Genomic DNA, 15,207 nt, shown 5'->3' on the forward strand with positions numbered 1-15,207 from the left:
AGGTAGTATCAAAGCGTTATTCCTGTGCAGGGCGGGCCTCTCCAATTAAGTTCGAGGCAAGGCAATCTGCAATCGGTTGCACACCTCGTCCTCAAGAACGCTTCAGTACCGTGCTTCATATCCTAACAGTAGTATGAAAGGCGTACGCCACGTTTGTACGTTACCGGGAACCAATCCTGTGCCCTCTGGACGTGCCCCGGGATCACCACCAACACTCACGTCCTGCTGAAGACCCACGGTAAATGCTGGATGTTACCATTGCAACGGTACTATACTATCTGCTTTGCCAAACGAGAATTGCGCTCAGATGTGCCGAGCGCCAAAGTGCAGCACCGTCCCATACTCCATCGCAGAATATGCTGCACCCCATGCTCCAATTTAAGTCCCTTTCTACTGACAATGACAAAGCCCAACGCTTGTCTGAACAGTTCCATGCTTTTTTGCGACTTCAATTCATTATGATTCCATTTGTGTGAGGCAGCAGGGCGTGATGGACCAGCAGAAGGGGAAGGCATCCCAGCCCAAGCGCGGGGTGCAGGTCATTGACCCTCTGCTGGATCGCCTCAAACCTAATTCGCGCCCCCAGCCGCGGCCTCAGAAACCCCCAAGGCCCCCTGCATCCTTGGTGCAGTGGCCCCCGCCGGATGCTGCCTCCAACAGCATGCTCCCCGCAGCCAAGAGGCCCAGGATTGGAGACATGCCGCCCCTGCCGGGCCATGCTCCCAGTCAGAGTGCTCCAGCTGCGGCAGCAGCAGAATCGGTGCGTGTCAGTCTACTGCGAGAGCCTGCATGCATGTGCACCAATCGGACCTCCATCACTGACACATGCAGGCCTAGTGTGATGTACCGCTCGCGATGAGTTTGACGTCCCTGCTTGGGGGTGCTCTAAGACATGCATGAAAGCCACCTGCCTGCATTGGCTGCATGTGCGGCTGGTTCACAGGCTGCTTTTCAGGCAGATAGCTCCATGGACATTCGCTGCTGCATGCAATCTCAACTTCTCTTGCCTATTCCAATTTTGCATGCAATAGCTAATGACAAAGTACTTGATCATCGGTGCTGCAGGAGCCCATCCTGCAGCCCAGGAAGTCTGGCAAGCCGGAGAACTTCAAGCGGCCCACCGCGCGCAGCACCAAAGGGGGCCAAATCACCGCGCAGTCAACAGGAGGCCTGGACAGGCATGCTAACTACATGCTGACTTGCTGACAGACTAGAATCCTGACGAACGCTTGCTTATTGCATCAGTGATGGCTGTGTCAAGGGAGCGCTGCAAAGATGCATGGCCATGTTAGCAAGTGTGGTGACAGTGAATTTCAATACATGTCTGCTAGTTGGGTGCATATTAAATGGCGCATTGATCTTCAAACACAAAAAAGGGATCACTCCCCTGATGGAGGGAGCCATGTGACCTTGTTTCCCTATACAAGGCCTGATTGTCCATATCTTGCATATGTGCATGAAGGTCCGTCCCCACGGTTGATTGGGTCTTGCTGGGATCTGGCCAGTCCAACAAGGGGTAGTAATTCGGCAGCCTTTACATGCAGCTTGTCTGTGGACGCACCTTGCCTCTAGCCGAAATGGTGTGCAATATAATAACAATAATACTAACAATGATTGGAGTATTCATGATATTACAAGGAGTGAGCATCAAGACACCGGTCCAATGCAATGCAGGCTGGAGCGGGAGGTGCTGGGCGGCCGCCTGTGGCACGGCGCGTGCCGGCGCCTGAATGAGGACCTGCCGGATTCAGTGCCGCTGTCTTTCACGGACGCGGCCGAGTATGTGGGCACATTCGAGCCGCTGCTGTTTGAGGAGGCGCGCGAGTGCGTCCGCAGCGACTGGGGCGAGGCCTGCGAGGGCGCCCGGCCCAGAACATGGCCTGCCGCAGTCTCCAGGTCTGCCGCAATTTTCACCCTTCTGGACCAAGCTAATTGTTGTCAGCACGGGCCTTCACTGGACACATTTTTGGCTCTCAGTGTGCCACGGCGTGGCATGCCACATAGTCGGATATTAGCATATTTTGCCAATGTGCTGGGAGCGATTGATGACACCTTACCTGATATGAGATTGGCTGTGCTCTCAAGACCGAATTCGGCTTTCTTCAGACCCTGCAGGACTGCCATAATGCATTGCTTTCTCCTCAGTCCACAAAATACATGTACGGGCAACATGGAGGTTTCCAGATATTGATACCAAATTCTGCTTGTGGTCGCAGCCTGGAGGAGAGGCATGGTGGCTGGGTGGACGTGACAGTGACGCCGCAGCCGCAGCCGGGCGCATTCTCGCTGATCCGCCCGCCGCAGGCCGGCAGCGTTGTCATCCTCACCTCGCAGCGGCCCCCCGCCCGCCAGACCCTCGACTGGCTCACCAGGTGCACTTTTGCCATCTTTTATAATGCAAGAGAAAGAGGGGGCCTCTGTGAAGGGCAAGACTTTTGTTGAGGTATCAGATGCAGAGACGCAGCGCTACTGCTCAAATTTCATTTCAAAAGCAGTCAGGCAAACTTTCAACATTTGCAATGGGTGCATGAAAGATACGTGCGAAAGAGCATGACTGCTATGTTTAGACGTGATCTAGATTGGAGGTTGTTCGTGCATGCAATTCCAAATGCATGTCTTCTGCCAAGGCCCAATTCACCAGAAAGTCAAACCTTAACAGTACAGGACAAGCAATCTGATGTCCGCTGTGCATTTGCAGGCCTCCCAGGGACAGGGGCCAGCCAAGAGACAGCCCAGAACCCCCCCACGGGCCCGGCGGTGGCCACCGCAGCCGTTCCCGGTCCCCGTATACGGGCGCACCCGGCACCAGCCGCGCCGATTGGAACCGGCAGCAGATGGCAGAAGGGCTGGACGGCCTGCAGCCTCAAGCACCCACTGCTAGATCCGAGGAGACTGCAGGGCCTCAAAAGAAGCCAGCCTCCACAGAAAAGGGCCAGGCATCGGAGCATGCAAGTGTCTTATCAGCTGGTGCAGAACAGGACACCGTCATGGTGGAGAGTGAGGATGAGGAAGGGCAGGTGAAGGAGCATGCCGACAGCAATGGGTCCGCAGCAAAAGAAGCAGGAAATGCAGCAGAGTGTTCTGCAAGGTCAGGGGCTGAAGGTAGTTTAGCAGCCAAGCAGAGGAAGCCGCAGGGCCGGCCAGTGGCGAGCAGGTCAGCGTCCCCAGAGCCAAAGGCTTGGAATGGAGGGAACGGTAGAGCAGACAGGGGCGGGGGGTCCTACTCGCCACCCTTGGTCATCGCAGGTACGTCTGGATGAATTGAATACATCAGAGCCTGCATGCATGGAGTATGTTGATTCAGCACCCATAGGGAACATCCCATGATCAATCTGTGCCCGATGTCTGTTCTGATGTCCCTTGTCTGATGCTCTGCCGGCCATACCATGACCCTTGTTAACTGACTTTAAAGTTGTCAGAGTAGCTTGGATTCAATGAAGCATTTGTGTTTGTACACACGAGCATCCTTCTGAATCAGGCATGGATACGCAGGCATTGTGAGGACGGTGCCTTACAGGCAGGACGCCGGTGCCGGCACATTTGTCATCAGCGTCCATCCCTGTTGTCGCGCGCATGAGGAAGAGACATGCGAGGCTCCATGCATGCAGGTACTTTCACCGTCAGCATATTTGCATGCTGCTTTTTGCTACCTCTTTTTGGCAGCACCCTTGGATGCAATCAATTGCCATGAAGGCATTGTGCATGTCTTTGCAAACAGTTGCTAAACATGTCGCAAGGGCTAGCCAGCACATGCTGCGTGCTATTCTCTGCGTTCAAGCAATGCATGCCTCCTGCTTTAGTGCACAATGACAAGAAACCTGTGCATGCGAGAGTGTATTTTACAGGGCTCTGGCCGACATGCAGGCACTGGCGGAGCTGAGGAAGCAGGCCAGCGGCTGGTGGGGAGTGATGCTCTCGCCGCTGGTCACACAAGTCAGGGAGTACCAGACTATCCACAACCTCCACACCTTCCCGGTGAGCACTTTGCTTTAGCATTGGCGCTGTGCAGTCAGCAGCGGGTATGCGCGTGTGCCACCTTCACGTGTGAAACCTATTACATTGTCATCGACTCCTTTTCCATGTGGGGTTGTACACGCGCAAACTGAGCTGGTGCAGGCAAAGTGCATGCATTTTGATTGCCGACTCTCCACAACCGCCGACTCTCTACAACCTAGCAGACGTGCATCTCACCTCAACTGGCTGGTAGTCATGTAATGTAGTGGAGGCAGGTGTGATGCATCACGAGGCTCAAGAGCCAAAGGGCAGGACTCTTTGCAAAGCTTCTGTCATGATATTTTGTCTGTACATGCGCAGCTGGCGGCGAGCATCCTGCAGCCGGAGCGCCTGAGGGAGATTGGGGAGCGGACGCTGTCCAAGGAGGCCATTCAAAAGATGTGGCCCATTGAGGTGGCCCAGAAGGGCTTCATAGACTTCCTCAGGGAGCAGTACGACCACACCCAGCTGGAAGCCATCGAGGTCAGTCTCTGCTCACTCAGAACCATCATTTATATAGCAGCAGACAGCGCAGGTTTCAACTGTTCATACTTCTGCTCTGTGGGTATGTGCATAATTGCATTGCAAGGGAAGATGTCAGAAATGGGGGTTGATCATTGTCAGTCCTCAATCTTCTATATTTGCATCAGGATTAAGATTGCATTGCATCAGGTGCTTTCTGCAAGCGGATATTACAGTATGAGTGCCTTGCACATGCATCTGCTAGTAAGAAGGTCAGGAAGCAGGGTGTTGCTTGCCACAGCAGCAAGTGCCCAGAAGCAAGGGAATGGAGACTGTAAAGGATGAGTGATTGCTTCAAAGTCAAATGCTGCACAGGTGGCGACCTGTCACCTGGGCCAGTCCAGCAAGGCGGAGCAGAAGCAGGAGCTGCTGCCCTTCATGCTCATCCAGGGCCCCCCCGGCACGGGAAAAACACACACTGTGAAGGGAGTGCTCAACGTGTGGCACCTGGTGCACTACCAGCGCTACTACAACTCCCTCGTGGCTGTGCTCACCTCGGACGCCAAGGCCGGCATCAACATGGAGAGCATGCAGAACGCCATCGACCGCAAGTGCGTTCTCCCCTTATTTCAGCTGTAGACAATCTTAAATATCACCAAGTCAGACCCTTTCATTTCACCTTGCTCTGGCACAAACGGCTAAGGTTGCCTTTGTGCAATGGGCATCCTTTATTCTTGGCTCCGGGCGGAGGTTGTGCGAAGGAGTTTGTTAGCACAGGGCATGCTGTTTTGGGGCTTGCTCGCATCATGCAGATATTGCTTGGTGCATGTCAAAACAGAGATTTTGTTGCCACAAAAGAGTAACAATGGGGCTTGTACCCAGCATGCAGACTCTGCGTCAGCCATTGAAAGCACACCCCTGGTGCCAGAAAAGGATGTTGGGGCTAGCGTGCATTCTCTGCATGAGGGATATAAAAAAGAAGTCCCATTTTTTGCCACAAATAACGAAGGTCTGCGAATACGCAGGGTGCGAAACACAGCGCCGAAGCCGCGCATCCTGATTTGTGCGCCCAGCAACGCCGCCGCAGACGAGCTCCTGCAGCGCATCATGGACACCGGCTTCTCTGACGCTCAGGTGCGCCGCCAGCTACCTTGCTTTTTTTCTTCCTTGTTCTTTTTCTCTATTCCTTTGAAACATGTTTCTTTCTCTTCTTTGTTTTCTTCTTCATTTTGAGATATGCCTGATCATCTTTGTTGTAAACATGCATGATCCCGAGGTCGTGTAGATCTCTAGGGCCAGATTGTAGAGGATTTTACACCTCTGAATGATATTGCACTTCTTCTTTTCCTCTGAAGCACGGCTGATCATGAGGATGCATGCATGATCTCGAGGTCATGTGGATATGTTGGCTTTGGAAGGTTGAGGATATCATGTCTCTCGGTGCAATTGCGGTATTTTGGGCTTTTGCTGTGGTGAAATATGGGGACCGCTCCCAGGTGGCATTGTGATTATGAGGTGGAAGCCCTAGAGACATTGCCGGAGCCTCCACTTAGAAGAGCGCAGAGCCACTTGAAAGGGGAACTTGGTCGCCCCCTTTTCCCTGCTAGCAGCAAAAACATGGCGCACCAATGACCAGCAATTGTTTCTGGCTGGCGGACCATAACTGCAGGGCCTCGTGGCAGTGAAGTTCCTAGCGTACTCGTCTTTGCCTGGACCATGAAAGGTGGTCTTCAGCAGAAACTGCCAAAGTACCACCCAGCAAGAGGCAGTGGTGATGAAAGCTAGAATAAAATGCATGCACCAATGCAGGGCAAGGTTTATCGGCCGAATGTGGTGCGCATCGGTTCAGAAGAGGCACCGCTTTCGCAGCGCGCCAAGGACGTCTGGGTGGACGGCCTGATCAGGCAAGATCTGCCATTCGTACTTGAAATTCCACACTTTTCCAAATCTCTATGATGCACACTGCATGTCTTTTCACGAAAGAAGCACCATCTCAGATGGACTAGCATCTTGAGGTGACACCATTTCACGCCTGTACTTGTGATGGTGTCACCTTATGATCCCTATCCACCTCGAGTGGGGTTGATCCAGCCTCTTTTTTCCTGAAATCTTCTTCTCACTAGTTCTCACAGTACCCTGGGTTCACTTGCAAGAGGAGTCCCTGCCTACCGCAAATCTCAGAAGGTGCCCAATTCTTCAGCACCTGCATGGGAGCATAGACTCATGTTGATGCTTTTTCCCAGCTGCATGGAATGATTGAAATGTCTGTTAACTACCAGCATGGAAACATGACTAATTATGAACCTGATTCCCCAGGCGCTACATGGGCATGAGCGTGGCGCAGTGGCAGCGCGACAGCCAGCGGTTCCGGCACGAGGTGCTGCGCCTGTCGCGGGGGATCATGGAAATCCAGAGCCGTATCAAGGCCGCCCAAAACGATGCGCCGGTGTGTTTCAAATCGACTTACATCCTGTGTTGGGTGGTGATGTCTCAAGAAGGGTGGCTTCTAATTGGAGCACTTCCAATTCATCTATCATGCTTGCAAGCCACTCTTGGGCGAAGGTTTCAACAGTCTCGTTCGTTTTTTACTCAAGAGGCTTGTGCAATTTCGCATCACCAAACACTGCTTGGACTGTAGCAGTGCAATATTGCACTGCACCCGATTAAGACACTCTTTGGGTCACAAATCTCTTGATCTTCAGAGGCTGCTACACTGCCACACGGTTTCCCATGAGACAAGATGGCGCAATGTGCTTGACATCTGAGGAGCACTGTCGAGAGGGCCTGCACACGCGCGCAGGCGGAGGTGCACAAGTGGGGCCACGACCTGGCCAACATGGATGAGGCGCGCGATCGAGCAGTCGTGGAGCTCAACCGGCTGGACACCGTGCAGGGCCTCGTCTGCCACCCCCAGGGCATCAACAAGCGCGAGGTGCAATTATCACAAGCTCTGCTAGGTCATGTGTCCGATGGCTCCACGGCAACTCTTGCATGCACTGAGGTGCTACTTTCCAGCATCCTGCAGATGGGTGAACGACCTCGTGGTGTGTTCAAGGGGCAATCTTAGCCCTCCGCCAAAGGCGCACCATGTGATCTTGCAAGCCAAACCAGCACACCGCAGCTTTGTGAGCCGTTATATGCAAAGGCATGACAGGGGATGCACATGCTGCGCGCAGGTGGAGTGCAGCCTGGAGATGTCGTTTGTGATGGAGGCGGAGATGGTGTTCACAACGCTCAGCAGCACGGGGCGCCGAATCTTCCAGCGCCTGGAGGGGACGCCCTTTGAGACCGTGCTCATCGACGAAGCCGCCCAGGCCTCCGAAATCGCCGCGCTGCAGCCGCTCGTCTTCGGCGCCAAGAGGTGCGCCCAAGAAGCTTTGCTAGCCCATTCTGGACTACCTCAGATAGTCATGCAGCTGCTTCTCCTAGCTATATCGCTGGCAGCATGATTTTCCTTATTAGGCTGCTATAGGCTCTCTCAGAAGAAATTGTCTTAACAGCAAGTGAGGCTTAATTCCTTGACAGACACAGCAGGATGGACACCTTGTGTCAATCTGCTTCTGCAAAAAAGAAAGCAAGTCCTGTAATTCCATTAAATTTGATTAGAACTGGAAAAGGAGGTGCACATGCAAGCGCAGGGCACGACACCTTGTCTAAGTCTGTTTTCTGAAAAGTTGCGACCAAACCGCTAGGAGAGAAGAATGCCTGGGAGGAGCAAATTTGGCTATCAAGACATTTTGCATGCATGGGTGCGCAGGGCGGTGCTGGTGGGCGATCCGCAGCAGCTGCCGGCAACGGTGAAGTCGGCCAAGGGCAAGGAGCTGGAATTGGAGCGTTCCCTCTTTGAGCGCCTGCAGCGCGCGGGGTGCCCCGTCAAGATGCTGAGCGTGCAGTACCGCATGCACCCCACCATCCGCGAGTTCCCCTCCAACTACTTCTACAATGGTCGCCTGGAGGACGGGTGCGTGATTTCTGCACTTCTTTGCTCGGCAGAGTGTATTTGTTCGAAAATTTCTAAATCCTGACACTGCCCAGCAAAGAGCAGTTGCAAGGGGTCCATGTGTAAAACAAGGCTCCAAGGAAGCCCAGTTATCGCTTAGCGACCGTTTGCTACCCCACATCTTGATGGGGCTTCCTGGAACCTTGTGTACACATAGACCGCTTGCGAGTGCTTTTTGTTGGACAGTGTCCAGCTCATTGCTTGCTACCTTACGCATCCTCTCGACGGCTGAAATTGGGTGCCATTGCCATCGAAGGCCATGCTGCATGGTATAGCGCATGTGCTGTTATAGCAGGGCTAGGTGCGTTTCCAGCAGTGCTTGCATTTTGTGTTACATGTGACAATCTGAAATGTATGTGTGGTTTTTCTGCTCGGACAGGAAGTCGGTGAAGGAGGCAAAGCCGCCGGTTTTTTACGAGCACCCGCTGCTGAAGCCGTACGTGATCTTTGATGTGTCCCACGGCCGTGAGCAGCGCGGGGGGTCCAATGGGGGATCCCTCAGGAACCAGGCAAGCCCGTTTTTTTACTCCTGCTTCTTGACATCTCACTCAATATTCTCTGGCTGGTTGGCCATGCAGCGTGGCTGTCCTGCGGTGTCTGAGAGCATGCTGCTCATCTGCACGTGTTCCTGCAATTGCAAGGGGATTCTAGACCGCAATGATTGACAGCGCTGAATCAGTTTTATCAGACTTTTGTTGTACAGATGTCTACCTTTACTGCACGTGTGGCCTTGCCACAAAATTGCTTTTAAAAAAAGTGGCAGATGGCTTTTTGTGATAAGCTGAGTAGCCTCCAGCTGCCGGACCTACTGTGATGTGGCGCTGACTGAGCGTGCTGACATGGCGCAGGCGGAGGCTGACCTGGCGGCGGCGCTGTACAAGGAGCTGACTGAGTTCCGGGCTGCGGCCGAGCGGCGCGGCGTCAAAGTTGGCGGCTGCGAGGTGGGCGTAGTCACCCCCTACAAGCAGCAGAAGACCTGCCTACGCGATACCTTCCTGCGCGCCGCCGGGCCCGAGGCTAGCGCCAAGGCACGGCCCCTCCTTACTGTAAATTTCTCATCATCATTTGATCCGTGGGTTGATGCAAGCCTGGTCGTGCTGTCTGCTAGTGCTTTTGCTGAGAGAGGCTCCTGTAGTTTGTGGAGAGGCAGAAGAGGCTCACTGTAATGGGGGCAAGTGAGAGAGAGGCAAGCCGTGCTGTGCTTTGGTCCCGCTTTTTGCGGGTCAGCCGGGAACTTGCATCATGCAATATGCTGTCTGATTCTACATGTCCCTCGCGATGCCTAATGTCATATCATGACAAGAAGAGACAGGCACTAATTGTTATGCCGCATACTGAAAGGACAAATGAGGTTCTTGGGGGCGCGCAGGTGATGATAGAGACGGTGGACAGTTTCCAAGGCAAACAGCTGGACGTGATCATTCTGTCGTGCGTGCGCGCCTCCGACCGCAAGTCCGGCGTCGGCTTCCTAGCAGACGTGCGCCGCATGAACGTGGCCATCACCCGTGCCAAGCAGGTGCCTATTTTACACTGCTCTCTAAACCCCAGGAAGTGACATGCCACAAAGTGGACACTTGAGCTTTCTGGCTGGTCACGTTTGCGCATGGGTTTATTTAAAAGTGCTTGCCGTGCGCTGTGAAGGTCTCTTGCGGTTGCGTGACCAGCTGCAAGCTGTGAACCCAACTGACACTTGCAAGCCTTTGTGTTGCTTGGTCCCTGTCAGAGATACACAGCTTAAAAAGCTGTCTTCGCCATATGCTTGCGTACACCTGTGTTTGGTGGAGCCTCCTAAGACCAATTCCATCCACTCCGTTGCCTTTGAGTAAAATGAATGGCAGCATTGTGATTAGTCAAACTGCCATGTGGGACTTTTGCAGGCGCTATGGGTGCTGGGCAGCGCAGCGACGCTGGAGAGGAACCCGGTGTGGGCGGCTCTGCTGGCCAACGCACGCGAGCGGGGCTGCGTCATCAAGGAGGCCAATGCCAGGTGCCTCACTTTTCTACCTCTTGATGAAATGTAGTCCGCCAAGAAAGTATGGACAATTTCTGTGTCTAGCGTCTCTCTTGCCTCGCAATGGGATACCTGTAGTGTGATCTGTGTGAAGTATAAAAGCTTCTACGGCAATCCTCCAAAGGTTGCATTCACTGTGCTTTATATTTCGTGTCAACAGCCGATTGCAGCAGCTAATGCAGACTGTGCTTTGTGCAGGCAGCTGTTCCCTGACCAGAAGCCGTACAAGCCTCCAGTCTCTATCCCGACACAGCCGGGGGCGGCGGCCGCAGCCGATGCGATGCTGCAGAGCAGCGCGCAGCAGGACTTGCCTCCTCAGGAAGCTGCCGGGCAGCTGCTGCGCGCATCGGCTGCCGCAGAGAAGGAAGCCGTGCAGTACCTGGAGCTGCGGCCGGCCGACATCCTGCCGCCCCAGCCGGCAGCGCAGGCGTCCGGTCGGCATCCGCACAGCATGTCCAGTCAGCAACCTGCAACACCCGCCGGTGATCCCAGGCTCCAGCAGCAACAGCAGCAGCAACATGCCTCTGGGAGCCAGGCAGCTGCGGTGTCTCAAAGCGTGGTGTCAGACCCGCGACTGAGACAGCAGCAGCAGCAGCAAAGTCAGCCGCCACCCTCAGGGGCTGTGCCTGGCCCTGCAGCAGGAGCTCAGGGAGCCAGCATACCTAGCGATCCTCGACTGAAGCAGCAGCAGCAGCCGCAGCCTGTCTCTCTGGCAGACCCAAGGCGGCCATCACCTTCAGGCAACACTGCTGCAGCAGGCCAGACAGCTACAGGGCCGTCAGATCCCAGGCGGCCGCCGCAGCCGGCCGCCAGCCAAGCAGCTGCCGCGCAGCTGCCCACCCCCAGCGATCCGCGCGTGCGGCCAGACCGGGCGCGTCCTGAAGCGCAGCCACCAGCACACCTGCCCAGGCCAATCATCCTGCAGCCCCCAGGTGCTTCTGGCCAACCATCGCGCGCCGGGAACATACAACAGCATTTCTCCAACCAGGGCCCAACACCAGTAACGCTGCAGCCGCCTGGTCACTCAGAGCAAGTAGGGAGCCATGTCAGTGTCCCCAGCAGCCAGAGCCGCCCCATCACCCTGCAGCCCCCCGTGCCGGGAGCATCTGGACAGATGGCAACGCAGTCAGACAGTGTGCATCAGCATCCAGGAGGATTGCATGGGAGCGCGAATGGGGGTGTGCCTCAGCACATGCAGCAGAGGGGGCCAGGGCTGCAGGGGCAGGGTGGCCACGGAGCAGGGGTGGGGAATGCGAGCAAGGGAGATGATGCGCAGCGCGGGGGCGCGCCAAAGCCGATCACACTGCGGCCCCCACAGCAGGGCCAGCAGTTTCAGGCGCACACGTTTGAGTACCGGCGGTAGTGATTGGATTTGCAACGTAGAAAATGCGTGTGCTTATGTGCCAGCTATACTTGCTCAACTGTGGATTGAATGTACGGTAATTATGAACCCTTCAGCATCAAAATTTAAATGTATAGTGGAGAATATGAGTAGAACATGTGTAGCCTCAAGAACGCGTGCAAATGTTCAGGTTTGCCCCTTGGTCAAGAATGTGCACACCGATGCAGTCTACCTGGGTGCTCCCCGTGTATCACCCAGCAGATTTTAATATTGCATCGAGGTCAGAACGTAGCACCCTGCCATGTGCGCTAGGCTTATTTGGAAGAAAGTGTAGAAGCAACTACGGACCGTAGTCTACGGTACTTGATCATAAAAAGATGAAAATTTTGCAATAGATGGTGCATGCATGCATATGCGTATACGTCCTGGCCTTATAATTATACAAGATCATCTGCAGATCATGCTTGACGAATACGGAATACATAATGCTCATTGATGTCGACAGCAACAGCGCTACAGATGTAATTGTAGATTCCATTCTGATCAGAGTCTGACCGCCGCCCAATCGGCTGCGAGCTCGAGCCGGCATTTGCACCATTATTATTATTACATGCTTTTCCTGCCATAAGCAAAGGTGCGTCTGCAGACAAGCTGCAGTAAATGCTGCCAAGATCCTACCCCTTGATGGACTCGCCAAAACCAAGCAAGACCCAATCAACCGTGGGCACGGTGCTCAGTATTTATACCGCCCCCCGCCAGCCGGGGCCAAATTTGCACCATTACTATATATTAAATATATTTGCACATGCGCGCAGCGGCATATATCACCTCTTGTCTGGCATTGCACGCACAGCTGCTCTCCAATTCTACATCACGGTAAGTTTCTTGAAGCACGTCCAACAATGACATCAAATCTTCAAGCGCAATGCAGTCAACATGGCACATCATGCATGATGCCAGTGATCATCACAGCCGTGGTGGCCCTCGGGTCATGACCCCGCCGCAGCGTGACCCCGGGTCAGGTGCCATCAGTGAACGGCAGGTAAAGTGTCAAGGCAGGTCCTACGCGAATCTTTGCCATGCTTTGGTCTCTAGACGTGAGTTTGCTCCTAAAGGGGCCTCGAGGAGGCTCCTCCATGCAAGCAGATGGACAGATGTCTGCTAGGCGTTCCCTTCGCTTTTTTCTCGGCAAGATAGTCTGTTTGACAAACTGGTGGCATCATGCATATTGAAAGCGTTGCGACGCTCCGATCTGGTTAAGACTTCACCGACCATTGGAAGGAGTGAAATTCATGGATCATCAGGCCCCCACTGCCGCACATGCATCTAGTATCGATGGCACGCGTCACGTTGCCAGGTTATCTGACTTGTCAGACGAGCTTGTATGGGATATATTTCAACATCTCAATTTTGAGGAGCTGTCAGCAGCGCAGTGCGTCAATCGCAGATTTTACAGGCTGCTATCACGCCCTAATCCTTGTATCAAGGTCTACGGATCTTACTCCCTCACAATGGACAAGATACACGCGAGCTCATCGCTCGCGGAATTTACGAGGTATTTGATGTGGCCCAACGTTTCTTTCAACTGCAAATGCGGAGACCTGATCTGCGCACCAGTACAGTTCTTATTTGCACATGTGCTGGCAGGTACCTGCTGAAAAGAGCCCCTGGCTTCAAGTCTGTACGCCTCACGGTCCCGTCCAAGTTCCAAGGCAACGAGGAGTGGATGAACACCTTCCTAGGCGACTGTCTTCCACAGCTGACAGGATTGTTCGTGGAGTATAATGTCAGCTTGGAGTTAGACCTACAAGAGGGTGCGGAATGCCTTTGCCGATCAATGTCTCAAGAGATTGTATGAACTGTATTCGTGTCCAGAGTTCCAGGCTGCAGCTTGAAAAAAGAGCCATTCACTGCTGTGCAGGAGCTTGCCTCCTATTCCCAGTGCCTGAGGACAATCATCAAGAGGAGGATCCAGATTATTTATTCAAGGGAGATTACTGGCAGCTGCTTGCTCCATGTCTGACGAGCCTGACTCTGAACCTGCACAACCTGCCGCTGGAATTTCTTCTTACATCTCAGATGGAGTTGCTGCTGTTGCTGCACAACTTGGAGGTCCTGGAGCTCACAGGTGGGCTTGCCCACAGCTACAACCATTGCAAGATAGAAAGACAGACAAGGCAGTGCGAGCGCCAAGAAGGAAGAAAGGGCTGCCTCGCGGGCTGACCATACGCAGTGCATCAACAAAAGAATATTCTGCCGGCCCAAAAGCACTAGTGATCACATTGCAAGCACGCATTCCAGCCAGTGTGGCTAGGTGAGGGTTAGGACAGAGCAATGCATTTTCTGCCTTCCATGCTAAAGCGGCAGTGATGGCCACACTCTGAGACACAAAGCAGGACTGCCCCAACTTCAGCATTGAGCGGGTTTTCGTGTGCGCAGGCGACTCAGCTGGCCACATAAGTTTGCCAGCGCAGCTGAGCTGGCCAGCCTTGCGTGAGCTGAGGATCAAGGATTTTGAGATGCTGGAAGCCACTGACCTGGCCTGCCCATCCCTGGAGAAGCTCTGCCTCAATGGGTTCATGTGCCTCGCCCTGCCCACAGGCCTGGCCGCATCCCCCCGCCTCTCTGTCCTAGATCTCTCCGGCCCCACAGACACAATCATCCCCAAGGCAGACCTGCTGGCCATCCTTGAGGGCGTGCAAGCCTCCCTGGAGGATCTCACAATCCAGGGGTGGGAGCTCGAAGCTTTACCTGCGTGGTTTCCCATGCTGCCGCGGCTGCACACGCTGTGCATCGCAGACAGCCAGCTCAGCGTTGTGCCAAATCTCCCAGCCTCGCTGAGATCCCTGGACCTGCAAGGGAACGCCCTCACTGAGGTGCCAGCGGCGCTGGAGGCGATGACTCAGCTCACATATCTGGCGCTGGGCTCGCGGGCAGGGGAGAGAACGTTCCAGATCTCGCGGTCCCTGGATGGGCTTATTAATCTGCCAAATTTGGAGGTCCTGTCACTGGCGCCAGAATTGGAGCAGCCGTTGGGCAAGCGGGAGATCTGGACCCCCCAATCGCTGCAGTACCTGGGGCTTGCACAGCATAAGCTCTTCAACAGCGGCAGCAAGCTGCAGCTGAACTTCTGATGCCTCATTTGGTCTCAATATTGCACGACAAATCCTGCAGGTGGATTGAGCCATGAGCAAGAATGCCTCTTATGTGCATGCAGCATTGAATCTCAAGCATTGTGTGTCATTCAGCAGCTGTGTCATTTTGTTTTGGTGCTTATTCTGTGACTTGCATGAGTGCAGTAGGCGTTGCTCACGCTCAAAACAAGGTGCAGATCCTCCAGAGCGCTCTTCAGTTGCCAGACATGTTGATCAGGTAACATTGGCAATCAGTGTGCTGATG

General features: G+C 54.2%; 3 protein-coding genes across 3 annotated transcripts; all 3 read left to right on the forward strand.

Annotated features, from left to right (window-relative positions):
• Positions 1-490: 490 nt before the first annotated feature.
• COCSUDRAFT_83501 (hypothetical protein) lies at positions 491-5,740 on the forward strand (the record flags this gene model as incomplete). Its single annotated transcript, XM_005646589.1, has 11 exons — positions 491-538; positions 632-760; positions 1,066-1,157; positions 1,675-1,824; positions 2,217-2,372; positions 2,699-3,017; positions 3,865-3,975; positions 4,315-4,476; positions 4,831-5,066; positions 5,529-5,589; positions 5,732-5,740. The coding sequence occupies 11 exons, from the start codon at positions 491-493 to the stop codon at positions 5,738-5,740; spliced, it is 1,473 nt and encodes a 490-aa protein (XP_005646646.1).
• A 1,542-nt stretch (positions 5,741-7,282) lies between these two features.
• On the forward strand, positions 7,283-10,476 carry COCSUDRAFT_17170 (hypothetical protein; the record flags this gene model as incomplete). The annotated part of the gene is made up of 7 exons (XM_005646507.1): positions 7,283-7,387; positions 7,632-7,816; positions 8,213-8,416; positions 8,835-9,034; positions 9,383-9,501; positions 9,825-9,971; positions 10,333-10,476. Coding segments are annotated over 7 exons (1,104 nt in total), but the record flags the coding sequence as incomplete, so codon positions are not given.
• A 3,411-nt stretch (positions 10,477-13,887) lies between these two features.
• Positions 13,888-14,942, forward strand: COCSUDRAFT_56455 (L domain-like protein; the record flags this gene model as incomplete). The annotated part of the gene is made up of 2 exons (XM_005646508.1): positions 13,888-13,936; positions 14,248-14,942. 2 exons carry the CDS (start codon positions 13,888-13,890, stop codon positions 14,940-14,942), a joined length of 744 nt encoding a protein of 247 aa, XP_005646565.1.
• Between the last annotated feature and the right edge of the window lie 265 nt (positions 14,943-15,207).

This window comes from Coccomyxa subellipsoidea (assembly GCF_000258705.1).
Source record: "Coccomyxa subellipsoidea C-169, whole genome shotgun sequence".
NCBI lineage: Eukaryota > Viridiplantae > Chlorophyta > Trebouxiophyceae > Coccomyxaceae > Coccomyxa > Coccomyxa subellipsoidea.